We start from the raw sequence: 19,749 nt of genomic DNA, 5'->3' as shown, positions 1-19,749 counted from the left end.
GCTGCTCTCCACATGCTGTGCACAGCACACACACACATACCAAAAGTCATAAGCAAAATGTAATAGGAAGAATAAACGGAAACTACCAGGAAGAACTTAAGGAGAGGTTAAAGACTTAGCAACTCTGAGAACTTGAAGTCCCCTATAAAGACAGCGGAAGCAGTTTCTAAGCAAACGTGGAAATCCAGTGACTGCCCTGACTGCACAGGAAATGCAAGAGAAAGCAGAATCAAAGATGGGGTTTTAAAGGAAGAAATCAAAATGTCGGGAAAAACGGAGTGTAGCTCAGTGGCTCTGTTTTTTTTTTTTTTTTACCTGTTAGGAGTTTATTGGAGGGGGTGTACAGGCTTGGTGAAGGTTGGTGGGGAGAGAGAGTGGAGAGAGAGGGAGAGAGAGAGAGAGAGAGAGAGAGAGAGAGAGAGAGAGAGAGAGAGAGAGAGACCTCAGTGGCTCTGTTATCCCAGCTCAGAGGTTTGATCCCCGCACCAAAAAAGAAGAAAAGACATGGAAAATTCTCAGCCTACTTATATTGTAGGCAATAAGATTGCAGTCCAAAGCCCACCTGATATGGAGATTAGAACAGGGGTACACCAGGTTAGCCCAGCAGAGATGCTGCCAGTGGAACTGAAGGAGGCAGAGACAAGGGTGTGAGGGACACTGCAGGACTCAGCTCCCACAGGACCTGACCGTAGTGCTATGACATTGTGTGCCACTCTCCAGGACAAAGAGAAGTCCTCAATGACAGTCTAGAGCCCGTGGAAGCTGCATGGCCTAGGCGGGAGGGTGCAATGCACAGGCTTGTCACAGCCGGTCTGCCGGAGACCATTCTCAAGCCTTAAAGCCTACTGGTGGTCCTGACTTGGCGCACATCTTTGGAGGCAGAGGCAGGCAGATCTCTGTGAGTCTGAGGCCAGCCTAGTCTACCTAGAGAGTTCCAGGTAAGCTAGAGCTACATAGTGAGACCTGATGGAGGAAGGTCATTGGTTAATTAAATAAAGAAGCTGCTTGCCCTGATAGGTTAAAACATAGGCGGGAGGAGTAAACAGAACAGAATGCTGGGAGGAAGAGGAAGTGAGCTAAGACTCGACAGTTCTGCTCTCTGGAGCAGAGACGCCTTGCTCCCGGCTCCCAGGCAGACACTCGCGATGAAGCTCCAACCCAGGATGGACGTAGGCTAGAATCTTCCCGGTAAGACCAGTGCTCACTAAGACCAGTGCTCACAGATTATTAGAGATGGGTTGATCGGGATATCAGAATTAGCCAGTAAGGGGTAGAGCTAAAGGACCAAGCACTGTTTAAATGAATACAGTTTCCATGTAATTATTTCGGGTAAAGCTAGCCTTGTGGGCAGCAGGGTGCTGGGGACGCAGCCCCACTGCTCTTATTACTACAGAGACTCTGCCTCACAAATTCAAAATAATAAATGCAGGTTCTAGAGAAATAGCTCAGTGCTGAAAAGCATTTGCTGTTTTTACACACAGGACCCAGGATTGGTTCCCAGGCCCTATATGGTGACTCACTACTCTGGTGCCAGGAGAACCAACACCCATTTCTGTACTCTTTCATCACTGTACATACATACATACAGGGAAATACATACATGCATGCAAAAATACTCACACATATAAATCTTATATAAATAAATACTGTGGACAGTGCCTAAGAACCAGCGTCTGAGGTCTCCTCCAGTCTCCACACACTTGAGGTACACGTGCCCACATTCTCTCTTTCTGTCTCTCTCTTTAACAGAGTTTGCCTTGATAAGTTTGGGGCTTTTATTTGTTTTATGTATATGAATGCTCTGTCTTCATGTACAACTTTGTGCCAGCAGAGGGCACCAGATCTCATTACAGATGGTTGTGAGCCACCACGTGGTTGCTAGGAATTGAACTCAGGACCTCTGGAAGAGCAACCAGTCTGTGCTTTTAACCACTGAGTCATCTCTCCAGCCCCCCCCCCATCAGGGGGCTTTCTTGATGGGAACTGTTACTTCTTACAAGTCTTCCCCAAGTAAATATTTAAAGAGACAAATAGCGGCTAGTGAATCAGTCAGTCAGCACATGGTGCTGATAAATCAACTAATGCAAAGGTGTTCTGAAAACATACACTGCCAAGTGGCTAAGCTGAACTAGTTAACACATGCATTACCTCACACATTCGGCATTTTCTGTGAGAAGAACATGTAAAAAGTCTATTAACTTCCCAAGCATGACAGTGAATGCTTATAATCCCAACATTCAGGAGGCTGAGGCAGGAGAACTGCCTAGAAGTTCAAGACTACCATCAGCTACATAGTGAGTTCAATGCCAACCTGCACTGACCATCTCCAAAAAAAGGGGGACCCCCCAAAAAAAGTCAACAGCACTAACAAAAAAAGCTACCATATATAATATCTCAATTAAGAGATTTACAAATCAGGGGTGGAGGAAAGGCTCAGTGGTTAGGAGCTCTTGCTGCTCTTGCAGAGGGCCTGGGCTTTATTCTCAGCCCACAGAGCAGCTCACAACTCCATGGTAATCCAGTGACCTCTCCTGGCCTCCACAGGCACCAGGCACACAGGTGGTGCACAGATATGCAAGCAAAATACTTATGCATATAAAAATAAATAAAATAGCCGGGCGGTGGTGGCGCACACCTTTAATCCCAGCACTCGGGAGGCAGAGGCAGGCGGATCTCTGTGAGTTCGAGACCAGCCTGGTTCTACAGTGCTAGTTCCAGGACAGGCTCCAAAGCCACAGAGAAACCCTGTCTCGAAAAACAAAAAAATAAATAAATAAATAAAATAGAATACAATGACAACCAAAGAACCTTGATTCACAATTACATCTATTTCTTTCAAATACATATTTTTTAAAAGAAACCTATTTTGGAGCTGATCTTCAGAGGTAGGCATGTGCACGTGCGTGTGCACACACATGCATAAAGAAAATCAAAGCTGGGGCTGGAGGAATGGCTAAGTACTGACTGCTTTTCCAGAAGACCAGGGCTCAATTCACAACACTCACACGGTGGTTCACAGCAGTCTGTGGCCCCAATCCTAGGGGATCTGAGGCCCTCTTCTGGCATCCAAGGGCACTGCATGTCATGTAATACAGACATACATGTAGGCAAAACACCCATACACATAAAGGGAAAGAAAAAGTCAAAGTTATACAAAAGTTAAGGTAACAGCTACTATTTGGGGGTTGAGAGAGAAACAAAGAGTGGGCTTAAGAAGCCTCTAAGTTGTTCTAAAGACGAGCCTCGATCCAATGATAGATTACAGGGTTGCACGTTTATTTTGTACATAGTATATTACATACAATATAACCATATAAAAACTTCAGTCATGGAGCTGGAGAGATGACTCAGTGGCTAAGAGCACTGACTGCTCTTCCAGAGGTCCTGAGTTCAATTCCCAGCAACCACATGGTGGCTCACAGCCATCTGTAATGAGGTTTGGCACCATCTTCTGGCATACATGCAGCAGAACACTGTACACATAATAAGTAAATCTTTTTCTTTCTTTCTAGCCTTGGCTGTCCTGGAACCCACAGAGATCCGCTGGTCTCTGCCTCCAGAGTCAAGTGCTGAAATTAAAGGAATGCACCACCACTGCCTAGCATAAATAAATCTTAGAAACAAAACAAAAAAAACTTCAGTCAGGCAATGGTGGCACACACCTTTAACCCCAACACTCAGTAGGCAGAGGCAGGTAGGTCTCCGAATTCGAGGCCAGACTGGTCTGCAGAGTTTCAGGACAGCCAGGGCTACACAGAGAAACCCTGTCTTGAAAAAAACAAATAACAACAACACCATCTCCCCCGGAAAAAAAAAATTAACAAAAACCTCAATGAAAATCTAGCATGGTGGTGCACATCTTTAACGCCCTTCTATTTCTTTAGAGATTAAAATGAAAATTAAAATGATTTTCAAGCATATGTCTCAATGGAAAGATGAGAAACTGAGAGGCAGTGCAATGGGACTTTCTATATGCCAAGAGAGAAAAAGCCACCAACCTAAGTTAATATATTTTGATGTTTTAATTTTACATTTAGCATGCACACACATGCAGAGGTCAGAGGACAATTTCCAGGAGTCAGTCCTTTCCTTCCACAGTGTGGGTCCCAGGAACTGAACTCAGGTTGTCAGGCTTGAATCATTTCAACAGCCCATTATAAAACATTACTTTAGGGGCTGCAGAGATGGCTCAGCAGTTAAGAGCACTGGCTGCTCTTCCAGAGGACCTGGGTTCGATTCCCAGCATCACAACGGTTCACAACTGTGTGCTAACTCCAGTTTCAAGGAATCCAGTAATGTCTTCTTCTGCCTTCCACAGACACCAGGTATGCAGGTGATAGACATGCATGTAGGCAAAATACTCAGACACAAGAAATAAAAATAAGTAAAAGACTGTTTTAGAATGAGATACACATTATTTACCACATTAAGAGAATAAAAGCAGAAAGCCCATGACAATATCAGAAAACAGTAGAAAAGCATCTCACAAAATTCAAATTCCTCCATCTTTAAAACTCCAGGAGAAGTAGAACAAGGAACTTCTTCAACATGAAACAGGATACCTCCAAAAAACTAGCATTCAACCCCTAAAACTGGAAACAAAACATGGGTATAAGGCTGGAGAGATGGCTCAGCAATGATGAACACTTGCTCCTCATGCAGACTAGAGTTCTGTTCCCAGCACCCATACGGCAGTCCATAACTAGCTGTAACTTCCTCTCCAGAATACCTGACAGCCTCTTCTGACCTCTGAGGGCACCGCACATATACGGTACACATATATACATGCATATAAAAGTAAAAAAAAATGTAAAGACATGGCTATCTACATCTCTCCAATGCAATAAGGCAAGAAAAAGAAATAAAGTAATAAGATTGTAAAAGAAGCAAAATAAAGAGAATAAAGCCAAACAGAAATAATACAAGAAATTTAAATGTACAAAACAAGAAACTAACAGAAATCTAAATAAAAAGGCAAATATAATTTCATAATATTAACAACTACAATACATGTGATGGCCCTTTTTGAGGTGCTACCAACTGAACCCAGGGCCCAGTGTACTACTGAGCTCCATCCTAGGTGATCTGTGACATCTAAATGGAGTAAATGCACCTTCTTCTTAAAAAGTGACTGTATGCTGGGTTTAATGCATGCACCACAATATCTACTACTTAGTAATCTCAGATGGGAAGGTTGTGTGAAACCAATCTGGGTAACACAGCAAGATCTTGTGTCAAAAAAAAAATGTCAAAAGAGGACTAGAAAGATGGCTCAGCCTTTAAGAGCACTGGCTGTTCTTCCAGAGGATCCAGGTTTGATTCCCAGCACCCACACGGCAGCTCACAACCGTTTGTAATGTAACTCCAGTTCCAGGGAACTCTGGGTTTTAAGGGCACTATCTGCACACGATGCACAGAAATACATGCGGGCAAAGCACCCATATACAGGATATAAAAAGAACATGAAAAGACGGGGTAGAGATGCAGTTAAGCTGGTAGAGTACTTGCTGCCAGGTACAGGCCCTGGGTTCAACCCTCAACCCTGCATCACTCCAGATGGAGTGGGGCACTCCTGTAACCCTAGCACTCCTGAGGCAGAGACAAAAGAATCACAAGTCCTGGGCTGGAGAGATGGCTCAGAGGTTAAGAGCATTGCCTGCTCTTCCAAAGGTCCTGAGTTCAATTCCCAGCAACCACATGGTGGCTCACAACCATCTGTAACAGGGTCTGGTGCCCTCTTCTGGCCTGCAGGCATACACACAGACAGAATATTGCATACATAATAAATAAATATTTAAAAAAAAAAAAAGTTTACAAAACTTTAAGCTCCCTCAGAACTTTTGCCAGTGTGGAGGAAAATAAAAAAGAACTTACAAAAACAAAAACAAAACCAGCTTGGGCTATATGAGACCCTATCTTAAAATAAGTTTTTAAGTTGGGCAGTGTTATTACATGCCTTTAATCCCAGCATTGCAGAGGGGCAGAGATAGGTGGGTCTCTGAGTTCGAGACCAGCCTGGTCTACAGAAGGAATTCCAGAACAGCCAGGGCTACACAGAGAAACCCTGTCTCAAAAAAACAAAACAAAAAGTTTTTTTTTTTTAAAAAAAATTAATAAAAACTAACTAATTAAAAATTTAAATACAATATCTTTAAGTTAAGCATGGTGACATACACCTTTAAACCCAGCTCTCAAGACTCAGAGGCAGGTGGAGCTCTGTGAATTTGAGGCCAGCCAGGGCTATATAGTGAGACCCTCTCTCAAAAAAAAAAAAAAAAAAAGACATCTATAAACTATACGGACAAGTAATGGTTATTCTTAGTGACCATGTGGCATTTCTGGGACACCTGGCAGTCCCATGCAAGTCCCCAAGAATGTCTTACAAATTCCTGAAGAGCAGGAGGAAGGGGTACAAGGACCTCACGTCAGCAGCTTTGGGCTCAGACCAGAGAAGGTCACAGCAGCAACAATAGTTGTGGGATAAATGCTGTAAAGCTGTGTCTCTGCCTGAGGCACCTTCTGATCGGTTTAACAAAAGCTGAATTAGATGGGCAGGAGAGGATAGGCAGGACCCCTGGGAAGAGAAAAAAACTGGGAGGAGCAACCTAGGTGCTCAGACTCCCTCAGCGGACCCCAAGCAAGTCAGATGTGCTGTACCGCTGGAAGGTAAAAGCCACACAGCAGAATGTAGCTTAAAAATATGTGTTAATTAAGTTATAAGAGCTAGTTAAGACAAGCCTAAGCTGGGGGCTGGAGAGATGGCTCAGTGGTTAAGAGCACTGGTTGCTCTTCCAGAGGTCCCAAGTTCAATTCCCAACAACCACATGGTGGCTTACAACCATCTGTAATAAGACCTGGCGCCCTCTTCTGGCATGCATACATGGAGGCAGAATGTTGTATACATAAAATAAATAAATCTTAAAAAAGAAAGAAAGACAAGCCTAAGCTAAAGGCAAGCTTTCATAACTAATAAGTCTCAGTGTCACTGTTGGAGGACTGGCGGTCCCAAAGAAGGCCCGACAAGACCTACTATAGACAGCTATCATATGAACACTGCACTGAGCTCACAAAGGGCATTCATTGGAACACCCCCCCAAAAGTGCCCGTAAAATAATAATAAACTTTTTAAGAATACAAGCAAAAGAATATACCTCAGACACAGACTAGGATGCCCATGGGATGGGAGGAGAACAGAATGGCCATGAGAAACTGAAGCGAAGACAGATGGTGCCGTCTGGACTTGTGCAAAACAGTGACAAGCTAGGAGCTATGTATGACCACTACGACTCTAAATCTGCGGCCAAGAAACACAACCTGATGATGTGCGGCACATCTGGGTCCTCACCAACGACAGCAGCCTATACCAAAGATGGAATAGAAACACTCATCCTGTGCTCACCCTGTGCCTTGCATAGCACACACATAACCACAGCACACACACAGCATGGGGCATGCTCATAACCTACCCCGAGGACCTGCGGGTCAAAGTACACACTCAGAGCCAAAGCCAGCTGAGGCCATTGGGCCCCGCAAAAGGCTGAGGGAAACAGAACCGTTGAGGATGAGGGGGTGGGGAGCGTGGCAGAGTGGAATAGCTCTAGGTAAGGAGCCCTAGAACAGGACCCTCACACACTCTGGTTCAATGCTGAGCCCTCTGTCTTGAGAGGCCAAAGGGGCAGGCACGTTCCAGGGCTCAGACTGCGGCTCCTCACCCTCTGCCTCCCCTCCTTGCACCCACCTGGCCTCGGACTCGGTACACACATCCTCACTCCACTGGACTTTCTTCAGCTCATCAGAGCAGCAATACTGGCTGGAACAGGAGCCGCAGCAGAAATCAGGACAGGATTCTGGGATCAGGTCATCTTCGTCAACAGGCCTGCATAGCTCACCATGGGCTGAAGCAGAGAAACAAGCCTGTTCCCCTTGTCACATAGGCCAGGTCTCATCCACACCCCAGCCAACAACAGTGATTTCCCCAGTGCAGCTACCAGGCAAGCTTTAGGCCACCCCAGGAGACCAGCCACCTACCAAGCCTCCACCCTCTCCTTGTGGCCACACGAAGAAGCATCAAAAGATGCCCTCCGTCCCTTAGCAGTTCCTTGGTTTCCTGGTAGAAAACTGACTTTTCTACTTGTAAGTCTGACGGGACTACTTGCTGCTCTCAGAATCCCCCTTGATTAAGACCTCAAGGCAGAGTGTCAACTGCAAAGGCCCTAGGCGATTCCCCTTTCCACCTCACGAGACACTCCACTCCACCTTCAAGGCCTTATTCCAGGCCGCATCCCAGAAGCTGCCAAGGTGAATAGAAACACCCCTGCAGGCACAGGACTGCCCAATATTTAATCCTTATTACCTCCATAGCAGCCTCACCTGCTGGGCACAAATGCACACACACAGAGAGAGACAGAGACAAACATGGGGAGGGGAGGGGAGGGGAAGGGAGGAGAGCAGGGAGGGACGGAGAGAGGCCTAAATCTCATAGCGCACACTACCAGCAGGCTGAATCCTAACCCCTGCACAAGTATCCGGAAAGTACTCATCTCTAGGACAGGCATACAGCAGGCATTAGGACATTTTTGTGCTCTCAGTGGCACCAGGCGACACCCTGTAGCCCTCACAAAGCTCTCAGCCTAAGGGCAAGTGGTACCCTTGCAAATATCAACAAAGTCATGCTGAAGGATGTGGGGAAGGGCACAGGGCTTTGGCTACTCACAAGCTTTGCAACACTCCAGGAAGATGCCACACACATGTCCCTCCCTGTGTGTCATCAGGCTACACTAGCAGACCTGGAGCCCACACACAGGAGACCCCCACATGCAACCCAGAGCGTCAAGGCTCATCAGATGCTATCTGTGGACAATCACTCAAGCACTGGTCTGGATACAGTCTTGGTCCAGCACATGGACCATGGTGGAAAGGCCCAGCCAGAGCAGTAGAGCATGCGCCCTGGGGCTGTCAGGAGGAGCCCCGAGGGCACAGGCACTATGAAACTCGGAGGAAAGGTAACTTGGAAGTAAGGAAGGCTGCGTTTTGGTAGCACCATACAGAACCTTGCTCTGGGCAAAACTGTAGAATGGGTATTTCTGACCCTTGCAAGCCCAGTTCAGCCACTGGTCACCGGAAAGTGAGAACAGCCACAGCCACAAGCCAGGCTGTGCCTGAGTCAGGCTGAACAGACTACACACCAGTGAGACTTTCTTTTACGGCAGGGTCCTACTATGTGGCTCTGGCAGGCCTGAAAACTCACAACCTAGATTAGACTGGCCTCAAACTCACAGGGATCCTCCCGCCTCTGCCTTCGGAGTGCTGAGACTAAAGACAAGTATCATCTTCTGGCGCTCACACCCGTGGGTCTTTCAGGCTGGGTCCCAGGCACAAATGCTATTCTGAACTCCAGACACCGAGCAAGGCTTTCTAGACTGGAGACCCATCCTCCCACAGGCTCACTCCAGGGTTAGGCTGACTCTGGGGCAGGACTCTTCCTTCTCATCTCCCCACCCCAGATCCTCCAAACTCATGTCAGCTTTCAGGAAACACAGTTCCTTTCCTCTAGGAAATCAGCATCCCACGAAATCATTAGCTCCCCATGGCTGGGCTGGGGGCTGTTCCAATTCCCATCCCAACAGGTCCCCAGCCTACCCTCCCACCGGAGTCATCTCTCAGGGAAGACAAGGGAAAGCGGCGTTTCCTCCCCAGAAGAGGCCAGCCTCAGGGCCCAGCTTCTCCAGGAAAACAAGGTCTGTAGAGGCAGCGGGTGGAGGGCTGCCAGCCAGGAAGCAGGCTGCAAGGGACAACCTCTGCAGGAAGGGCCAGGCTGCCCTGACGTCCTCCTATCTGAAGCTAACTAACCCCAGGCGGAGAATCCTGCTCCAGCCCCTGGAACATGTAGGGCCTACCCACTATGAGGACAAAACAAAGGTGGCAGTTTTGCGGGGCACTATCAGTTCAGGAGGGTGGGGGTGACAGGATGAAGTCAGTGACGGGATTTGCAGACGCCCCCTCTGTTATCAGGAGCACTCCAGGGCCGGTGCTGTCTGGCTCGTTCCATAGACAACTCGGGGAAGTGTCTGACCCGACCCAGTCCCTGGGCAGCGCACACCGCCCCCTTCTCCCAAGCTCACCACCCGGAGGCGGCGGCAGCAACAACAGCAGCAGCAACAGGGTCCGCGGAGCGGGCACCCGGTCAGCCATGGCGAGACAGACAGACGGGCGGACAAACGGACCAAGCACACCGCCGCGGTGCCGCGGCAACCTCAACGACCCGAGCGGCCCTAGCCTCCTTGCCCCGCCCCGGCCGGTTCCCGGAACCCCCGCCCCAGAGGAGGAGGAGGAGGAGGAGGTGGAAGGAAAGAGGAGGAGGTGGGAGGGAAGGGAAGCGGCCACCCCTCCCAGTCTGGCTGCTGCTCTCCCGCCCCCCGTCGGCGAAATCTGGAGACAGGTTTTTTTCCAGGATTGGTACACCCAAGTTGCTTTCTGCTCACGGGATACTTTTGTGGGGAGACCCCCCTCTTGCAGCTGACTTAAGGGGCTGGGACAGGATCTCCGTGGCAAAGTTATCCCAACACTTGAGCTATGTATACTCGTCCCAACTTTGCCTTTAGGGAAGCTGCGATTTTCTTGCTGGTTGAAGCCTCACACAGATTCACGATTCACCTGAGGACCATGAGGAGTGATGCGGGAGTGGGGGGAATAGTATTCAACAGATTCAAGTTCCTTCTAGAAGATTTCCAGGACCTCAGTCTGACTACATCCCTGAGATGACAGACACCTCCATATAACCCCCCCACTCTCCTCATCCCCCTCTAACCCCCCCCAAGCCCCCGCCCAGGAAGCTGCCCACTCTTGCCCAGGGGGCCAATCCTGAGGGTAAGAGCTAACAGCTCTCAGGGCACATATAGGCCACTTCCTGACAAAGTTCTGTCAGGCTGCCTTTTCCCCTCAGTGTGGGGCAAAGTTCCTAGTGCGGCCTGGAAAGGGAGGTATGGTGTTCTTGTACTGCCAAGCACCTGGAACAGCTAGTATTTCCTCCTCAAGGCTGAACCCACCAACCGTCTGCAGTAGACCACTTGAGACAGTATGTATTCGGCACTGTGCAACGATCAAGCCCTAAGGGGGGGGGGGCTCCCCCAGCCATCCTGCCTGCCTATAGGATTAGAGGGAGCCAGAAAAGGAAGCAACACAAACCCATAAGGCAAAACTAATTCCTTCCGGTCAAGACGCTGACATCTCTAAACTATGAGACATGTAAAAGAGTTACTCCGGTTGGCCACCCCTAGGAAGACAAGCTCACCTTAAGCTGTGCTAAAGGATGGGTAGACTAAATGTCCCTTTAATGAAATACTATACCTTTCCTTCCCAGAATTCCTGGCCACCGGGTTCCTACAAGCCGCCATGAGGTTCTGCTGAGCCTGCCTCGTTTTATCCTTTTGGATGCTTGTCAGAACGTACATATGCTGTTGCTAACACTTAGGCTTCCTCTAAAGCTCTGCCCTCCATGCTGGTTTAACTCAAAGGGAATGGTGGTTTTTTTGTTCTCTTCATCCCCATTCTTCAGATGCAGAGGGGTTTTGTTTGTTTTTGATAAAGGTCTCACTATGTAGACCTCGCAGAGATCCGCCTGCTTCTGCCTCCTCAGTGCTAGAATCAAAGGTGTGTGCCACCACACTCATCCAGGTTTTGCTTTTAGGATATAATAAATTTGTCCTCTTTGGATAAACTTGGATTTTTCTTGACTATCCCACTTTTCCTACCTTTTAATTCGTAAACTGGTGAAAAAAAAATGAACCCATTCCTGCATGCCCGGATTCCCGCATGCCCGGATTCCCGCATGCCTGGATGGCATCATCACCTCAGTTAGGATAACTGGTCCAGGGCTGGAGGTGGCTCAGCAGTTAAAGGCACTAGTTGCTCTTGTGGTTAACTCCCAGCATCCACATGGTGGCTCACAACCATCTGTAGCTCCATTGCCAAGGGATCCCATGCCCTCTTCTGACCTCTGTGGTCACTAGGCACATACGAGGCAAACACTCATACGCATAATCTTAAGAAAAAATGTACAGTTTGTAGCTGCGAACTGTGCACGGACCTAGCAAGTCAGAACAACACCTGGTGGTGCTCAGCTCTGACAGGATGGGGAAGCTGGGTGTGGTAACTGGTAGTCCACTAGCCCGAGGGGCCTTGTTCTCACCCAGCACTTGGCCCTTTTCATCCTTTTTGAATGATGGTGAGTCAAACACTCCTTCCTCGCATCCATGGCACCTAGAGCAAGGGCTTTTGCTGCAGGCCCAGCTGGAGCAGCCAGTGAGCTGACCCCAGCCCTGGCAGTATGGAGGAGGGAAGGGAAATAGCCAGGCAGAAACCCACAGGCTTGGAGGTCAAGACGAGATCCTGTTTCGTTCATCTTTGGACCCCACCTCCTGTGTATCGGATAATCTTGATGAAGGAGGAAATATCCCACTTGCTCCTCCTCAGACTCTGAAGACCCAGCCACTAATCAGCAGCGTAACCCCCTCTGCAATAGCCCTGCCAATAATACCCTTCTATGAAAACAGCAAGAAGTTCCCTTGCCCAGGCCTCCCTGGAGAAAATCCTGTGCCGCAACCTCATGGGATCTGCCAGAAGACGGAGAGAAACGTGGTACACCTGAAGCCATATTCAAAGGCTCAGTAAAGACCTGGGTAAAGACACCTGCAGCCTAGCCAAGCCTTACCACCTGCTCAGAGCCCAGGGCCAATGATGGAGTCAAGAACCAACTCCTACCTACAAGTGGTCCACTTGAATGCCTGACACCATTGCCCCTGTGACCCACAAATGTAAAAAAAAAAAAAAGATGTTGAAGATGGAAGGAATAACTGTTCCTTCAGTGAGGTCCTTCTGTACCCCAAAGGTCCTTCCTGGCACGCTCTGTGAAGTCCATTTTCTGGCTTCTCAGAAATTTCTCCTTCCTCTATGTCCCCCTTTCAGATTCCCGCTAACATCCCAAACCTGCTCACCCAGATATCTCACACTCTTACCCTTTCTCTTTGGGGGACCCCCCCCCCAGCAGCTGCTCCAACACTGCTCTTACTCACCTGTCTGCTTTCTTGACTCAAAGAGCACATAGCCTTTTCTCCTCCTCCTCCATCTCCCTCCTGCAGCTGCCGAGATTCCCAGCTTGCCTTTTCCTTCACACAAATTAAAGGTCTTCTAGTTACCTTCACACACCCCCCACCTTTTATTTAAATCTAGGAGGTCAGCTGGGCGGTGGTTGCACTCACCTTTAACTCCAGCACTCAGGAGGCAGAGGCAGGTGGGTCTCTGTGAGTTCAAGGCCAGCCTGGTCTACAAAGCAAGTTCCAGGACAGGCTCCAAAGCTACACAGAGAAACAAAACAAACAAAATCTAGGCAGCTAAAAGTCTGTAGAAAAAGCTTTGTGTTTCTGACAGACTACAGTCACCTGCTCTAAGATAAAATGCTTCATGATCTACTGCCTTCTTAACATTTCCCTCGCAGACTGGGACATTGCTTAGTGGCAAAGCTGTGAGAGGCCTGGGAACTCCTACGCTGTCCTCTAACACCCCTCCCCCAAATACGCACAAATAAGTTGGTTTTTTTTGGGGGGTCTTTTTGTTTGGTGTGGTTTATTAGAAAGATCATGTGACCAATTTTTAGGGTTTTAGGCTAAAAGTAATCATTAAGTCAGAACAGATTTACTCTATGTGGCCATGCTGGGAATAGGAACAAATAAAGAAGGCCAGGGACCACCACCCCCAAATCCATTTTCAGGGTACTAAAGAGAGGTTTCGGTTAAAGAGAGGGCAAAAGGAGTGGAGTCCAGCGCAAGCTGTTGTCCCTGCCCAAGTCTGTCTGGCAAGGTTCTATGGCAAGTTGTTAGAAAGAACTGTGAGAAACCCCTCCTCTGGCCAGGACCAGGCTTCACTCAACCCTGAGATTCTTGGCAAACTGCAGTTCTTTGAGGTCCATTGTTCCAGTAGTTTGATAGCCAGATAGGGACACAAGGGTCACTTAGAATAGCTTTCTTCCTGCCAGTACTACAGGGAAGGGAGGGAGAGAGGAGGAGGGAGGGGGAGAAAAGAGGGAGAGGGGGAAGGAAAGACGGAATCTAAAACACCCCACTCCTCCTGAATCTCACCCTTTATACTCTTTACAATAAGGCAGTAAATGCTAAGTTCCCGAGTCCTGTGATCACGCTAATCATAGAACCACTGGAGGCGGTTGTGGGTACCCAAGATTCATGGCCAGCCACTCTTGAGTATGAGTGATTTTGCCCTTGAAACCTGAACTGGGGACAGTCTTGGGGTGCTAAGTCTTTAACCTCTGGGGTCTGAGTAAGGACTGAGTTACCCAGATGATGTTAACACCACAGACAAGTGATCTCAAAAGCCAGAGCAGAATTGCTCTGTGTGGCCATGTTGGAATTAGGGACAAAGAAAGAAAGAAGTTCAGGGATCCCCCATCCCCCAAATCCATCTTCAGGGTATCAAAGAGAGGATTTGGGTTAAACAGAGGACAAAAGCACAATCTTGTGCTAGAAAGGACATCAGACCTTGGGAGGCCAGGCCAGTGAGGAACACAGGAAGACTTTAGACTCAGAGTGTTTAAGAGGTCCAGATGTGATGTCAGATGGTCGCATTTTAGAGGACGCACAGCTTAAAGAATGAACAAGGTCAGATTCTTAGCCACAGAATCAAGGCACAAAACGAAAACATGCTCCAGTCCTCGGGAAGAGTCTACCTTCAGTGACAGCATGGATCACTTCCCAGCCTCACATCAGGCTGCTCCAAACACCTGTGACTCCGTGTTAGGGGATCTGTGGCCTCAAGCCTTCAAAGGCACCGTGCATGCACACAGTCCACACGGCTACACATGAAGGCACACCCACATACACGTAGAAATAAATGAACCTCTCAAAAATTACCTTATCTTTAACCATGCACACAGTGTATTCCATCTGTGCACGGGTGAGCTGGATTTATAGGCAGTTCGGAAATATCTTGTGTGCTGGGTATTGAACTCAGGTCTTCTGCAAGAATACTCTGTACTCTTAACCACTGAGCCATCTCTCCAGCCCCTCAGTAATTCTTTTAAAATGATAAGACCTCTGGCCACAGTTCCCCTGTGGAACCTGATGCACCAATCCAGGTGAGGATGGCCACGATGTGGACAAGGCTTCACTGCATCAGGGTTGGCTTATTTGTGGTGCTGGATGTCCACCTGAGGCCTCATGTCAGGCACGCACTTTATTTTGCATATATTTAGAAGGCAGTGCCATGACTGACCGACACTGTATAGGACGGCATGTGAGAAGGACCATGAGAGCCAAGGAGTGGCCATCTTCTGTGTTCACGGGGATGCCTGGGTGTGGGAGCTGGGGAGAAGGCGGCAGCAATTTAGTGCGAATGAAATTTGAGGGACAGCATGAATGTAAATAAAGGAAAACAATGAAGTCCCAGGAAGAGCCCTAAGCACTCTACACTGTGCTTGGTTAAGACCCTGCGTGATAGCTGGGCAGTGGTGCACACCTTTAACCCCAGCACTTGGGAGGTAGAGGCAGGTAGATCTCTGAGTTCAAGAGCAGCCTGTTCTATAAAGCAAGTTCCAGGACAGCCAGGGCTACACAGTAAAACCCTATCTCAAAGAGAGAGAGAGAGAGAGAGAGAGAGAGAGAGAGAGAGAGAGAGACACACACACACACACACACACACACACACACACACACCCTGGGTTAGAGAGATGGCTCAGTGGTTAAGAGCAGTTACTTGTCTTCCAGCTCACAACTGCCTGTAACTCTAGTTCAAGAGGACCCAATGCCCTCTTCTGGCCTCTGTGGGGAACAGACATGCACATGGTGAATAGACATACAGGTAGGCAAGCACCCATGCACACATACATACACATAAAATAATTAAATTTTAAAAATTAAAAAAGAAAGAATCTATTGATAGATTATGGTGGTTTGAATAAGAATGGCCCCCATAGCCCCTTATATTTGAATGCCTGGTTGTCAGGGAATGGCACTGTTTGAGAAGGATAAGGAGGTATGATCTAATTAGGAGGAAGTGTGTCACTGGGAGGTGGACTTTGAGGCTTCAAAAGCCCAAACCAGGCCAGTGACTATCTTCCTGCTGCTGCTGCTGCTGAGGGTCCAGATGTAGAGTTCACAACAACTTCTTTAGCAGCAACTCTTCCTGCATGCCACCATGCTCCCACCATGATAATGAGCTAACCTCTGAAACTGTAAGCCAGCCCCAATGAAATGCTTTCTTTTATAAGAGTTGTCATGGAGCCGGGCGGTGGTGGCACACACCTTTAATCCAGGCACTCGGGAGACAGAGGCAGGCGGATCTCTGTGAGTTTGAGGCCAGCCTGGTCTACAAGAGCTAGTTCCAGGACAGGCTCCAAAGCTACAGAGAAACCCTGTCTCAAAAAACAAACAAACAGGGCCAGAGAGATGGCTCAGTGGTTAAGAGCATTGCCTGCTCTTCCAAAGGTCCTGAGGTCAATTCTCAGCAACCACATGGTGGCTCACAACCATCTGTAATGAAGTCTGATGCCCTCTTCTGACCTGAAGGCATACACGCAGACAGAATATTGTATACATAATAAATAAATAAATAAATATTTAAAAACAAACAAACAAACAAAAAAGAGTTGTCATGGTCATGCTGTCTCTTCACAGCAACAGAATCCTAAAACAGAGATTCTCCTGCCTCTGCCTCCAGTGGGCAGAGATTACAGATATGTACCACCACACCCGGTAGTTTTCAAGGGGGAACATCTGGGCAGAAGCTGACTGAAGGGCTCCAATACACACACACACACACACACACACACACACACACACTGTCTTAGGGTTTCTGTTGCTGTGAAAAGACACCATGGCCACAGCAACTCATATAAAGGAAAACATTTAATTTGGGTGGCTTACATTTGCAGAGGTTTAGACCATTATTGACAAGATGGCATGTTGGTAGACGTGGTGTTGGAGACGGAGCTGAGACTTGCAGGCAACAGGAAGTGGTTGGAGATACTGGGTGGTGCCTTGAGCACATGTGAGACTTCAAAGCCTCCACAGTGACACAGTCCCTCCAACAAGGCCACACCTCCTAATAGTGTCATTCCCTTTGGGGGTCATTTTCAAACCACCACACACACCTGTGAGAAAGCCTGCACCAGGTGACAACAGAGCTGGGAAAGATCACCACACATAAACATACACACACACACAGAAAAAACGCTACAAAATCCCACATTGAATTACGTTGTTTTTTTTTTTTTTTTGGTTTTTTGAGACTTTTTAAAAAAGTATTTATTGCAAAGAACGCTGGACATAGTGCAATGTACAACTGAAATCCAAAACCATATGTTCTCGGGAAAGCAGAACAATGTCGGTGATTCTGCCCATGAATCATCTCAGCTAAGAGCCGGTGGCCAGCCTGCTTACTGCACAGAGGCCACTTCCTGCTGCATGAGGGAGGGAGTGTTGCAGCACACGCCCTGCTCCACTGGCATCCTTCTGCCCCAACCCGAGGCTCTTACCTCTGTATCCAACAATTCCTATCTTCCTGGGCACAGAGGAAAAAGGCTTTGGTGGTCTTCACCTCAAATGGCATCCAGCTATGTGTTCACAGCTGCTGACCACAGGGTCTGCTCTGGCTAACATGCATGTGGAGACAACATGACAACAGCACTCAGATTCTGAGACGGGAGCAAAGGGTGCAGGCCCCACATCCCAAAGGCAGTGGTATGGTCTTCTAGCTCCAAGCTAGGCTTGGAGGTCTGATGAGTCCAGGAGAGTCATGCCCCAGTCCCAGCACAGCAGCTGAGAGACAATGGCTGGGGATAACGGCACTGACTTCTCCGAAGCAGGTGGCATCTGCAAGTTATACATCCCAGGGCTCGCAGCGGTAGGCTGCTCTGCCAGATTCAGGCCTGGAAATGCTCTTGGATGCAGGGCCTGGCTTTCCCATGGCTGCTGTGTGGATATCAGAGCACTGATTACTGCTATAGGCAGGCTTCCAGCCTGCTTCAAAGCCTGCTTGTCATTCTGCTGGTCAGCTGAAACATGGAACCTGACCTTGCTGCCTGGACCCATGAGAACTCAGGGCACGAGAGGCACCAGGCTTCATAAGGCTGTTTCGCTAGGCTTAAGTTGTCTGTGCATCAAAGCTGGAGTGGGTCTGGAGGCTCCTCCCGCGGCTGGGACCACCTGCCTCCGTATTTTGTCTCTCCCTCCTCAGTCTTACAGGTAGAAGACAGTCTGACAGGACTACCAGGTCTGAGCCATTTATGACAAAGGTATGTCCCAGTCACCAGTGGTCTGGCCTGTGTGGACCTGACAGCAACAGCCAGGCAGGGGAGACCAGCTCCATGAGCACTTTGGTGCCCAGCCACTGCACGCCCCCCGGGGGAGAACTGAAGACAAGGCAGCCTGAGCTGTAGCTGCCCCATGTTCCAGTGCACGACTTGGTAGACATAGGAAGGCACCACAAACGCTGCCTTCCACACTTGTCCAGTGTCAAACGCCAGAAACGACATGCTGTCCCCATGAGCACCTACAAATACGGTGACAGTTCTTCTGCGCCACTCTGTTCCAGGCGGGGAATAGCGTACACGAAGGTCCCGCAAAGGTCTGGCCTCTGGCCTCGAGGGTGGCTACAGAGAGGACAGCAGAGCTCTGCCATGGTCACCTGGCCCATTTCAGGCAGCTGGGCCGCAGTGGGGGTGTTCTAGTGAGACTTCTGTCTCATGCCACATTTCATGAGGCAGCGGGCAGGCTGCTTGAGGGCTGTTGCAGAGGAGCCAGCAGCAGGGCATAAGGCCCAGAGAACTCAGCAGCAGCTCAGCAGCCGTCCCTAGCCCTGCTGCTGGTTATCAGCAATGAGGCAGTGGGCTAGGCTGAGAGTTCTGAGTGTTGCTAGGCACCCATGGCTTCAGGAGTGCTCCTGCTTGGTGACATCATCAGTACAGCAAACACCAAGTAGGCCTGGAGTGACCCCTGGGGTGACCCCTCTGCAGAAGTCAGGGCCTGCCAGGGCTTTTGGATGAGATGTGGTCACTGGTGAGCAGGGACTGTGACAAGGGCTTCCTCTGAAGGCCTGGAGATGTCTACATTCTGCATAACAAAGACAAAGAATGTCCACCCTGCTCAGGAAGAGAGGGGACACCTCACCCCTGCTGTCCTGATCACTGTGGCCAGACAGATACCCATCTCACCTCAGGAACCCCAGCTGAAAGACCCTAATCTGCCGGAAGTCTGAAGTACCACGTGCTTGGTTCTCAGATGACAGGACAAGGGAGGGGTGAGGCTGCTAACTACTCCAGGCCCCACTGCAAGCAGGTCAGGTGCTGCCCCAAGCAAGGCTACTCTACCTCCTACCTGAGGACTGGTAGCTGACGAGGCTCAGTCCCTGGGTGTGCCTCTTTCCCGGCTCTAGCAGCCTATGGACATCTAGTCTGTAACATGGCTTAGCTCCTCAGGACTGAGTCACGGGACACCCTGAAGCTCCTGAAGCTCTTACTGTGAATGACCTCCATAAGTCATAAGGTCCAGGTCCAGTTCCATCCTTGGCCTGCTAGCCTTGGGTATCTCCGGCCTGAGGAATGGAGTCTTGAGACTTCCCTAAGCTCCACGAGGCTATTCTGTGAGCCCTCAATGGCTTCCTTTGATTCCAGAAGCTCAGGACTAGGTCAGGAGTGGTAGCCCTGTGCAGCATACCATAGCCATCCCTTCAGGGACAGAGACACGT

At 48.9% G+C, this 19,749-nt stretch overlaps 2 protein-coding genes across 4 annotated transcripts in view; both read right to left on the bottom strand.

Moving 5' to 3' along the window:
* The window catches only part of Shisa5 (shisa family member 5), a 23,298-nt gene extending 13,009 nt beyond the window's left edge, over nt 1-10,289 (bottom strand). For both annotated transcript variants that reach the window (XM_013346603.2, XM_005347955.3), the window contains exons 1-2: nt 10,122-10,289; nt 7,739-7,895 (exon numbers count right to left, since the gene is read on the bottom strand). In XM_013346603.2, the coding sequence (XP_013202057.1) occupies nt 7,739-7,895; nt 10,122-10,191 (227 nt within the window). In that variant the 5' untranslated portion in view covers nt 10,192-10,289. The remainder of the gene's footprint in view (nt 1-7,738; nt 7,896-10,121) is intronic.
* A 6,984-nt stretch (nt 10,290-17,273) lies between these two features.
* The window catches only part of Pfkfb4 (6-phosphofructo-2-kinase/fructose-2,6-biphosphatase 4), a 31,667-nt gene continuing 29,191 nt past the window's right edge, over nt 17,274-19,749 (bottom strand). The window contains exon 14 of one of the 2 annotated variants that reach the window (XM_005347951.3): nt 17,274-19,115. In XM_005347951.3, the coding sequence (XP_005348008.1) occupies nt 19,056-19,115 (60 nt within the window). In that variant the 3' untranslated portion in view covers nt 17,274-19,055. Of the gene's footprint in view, nt 19,145-19,749 lie in introns of both variants that reach the window. The other variant, XM_026779384.1, reaches the window with a different exon arrangement.

Source organism: Microtus ochrogaster, chromosome 5 (genome assembly GCF_000317375.1).
Source record: "Microtus ochrogaster isolate Prairie Vole_2 chromosome 5, MicOch1.0, whole genome shotgun sequence".
NCBI lineage: Eukaryota > Metazoa > Chordata > Mammalia > Rodentia > Cricetidae > Microtus > Microtus ochrogaster.
This window is presented reverse-complemented; position numbering and strand designations above follow the sequence as displayed.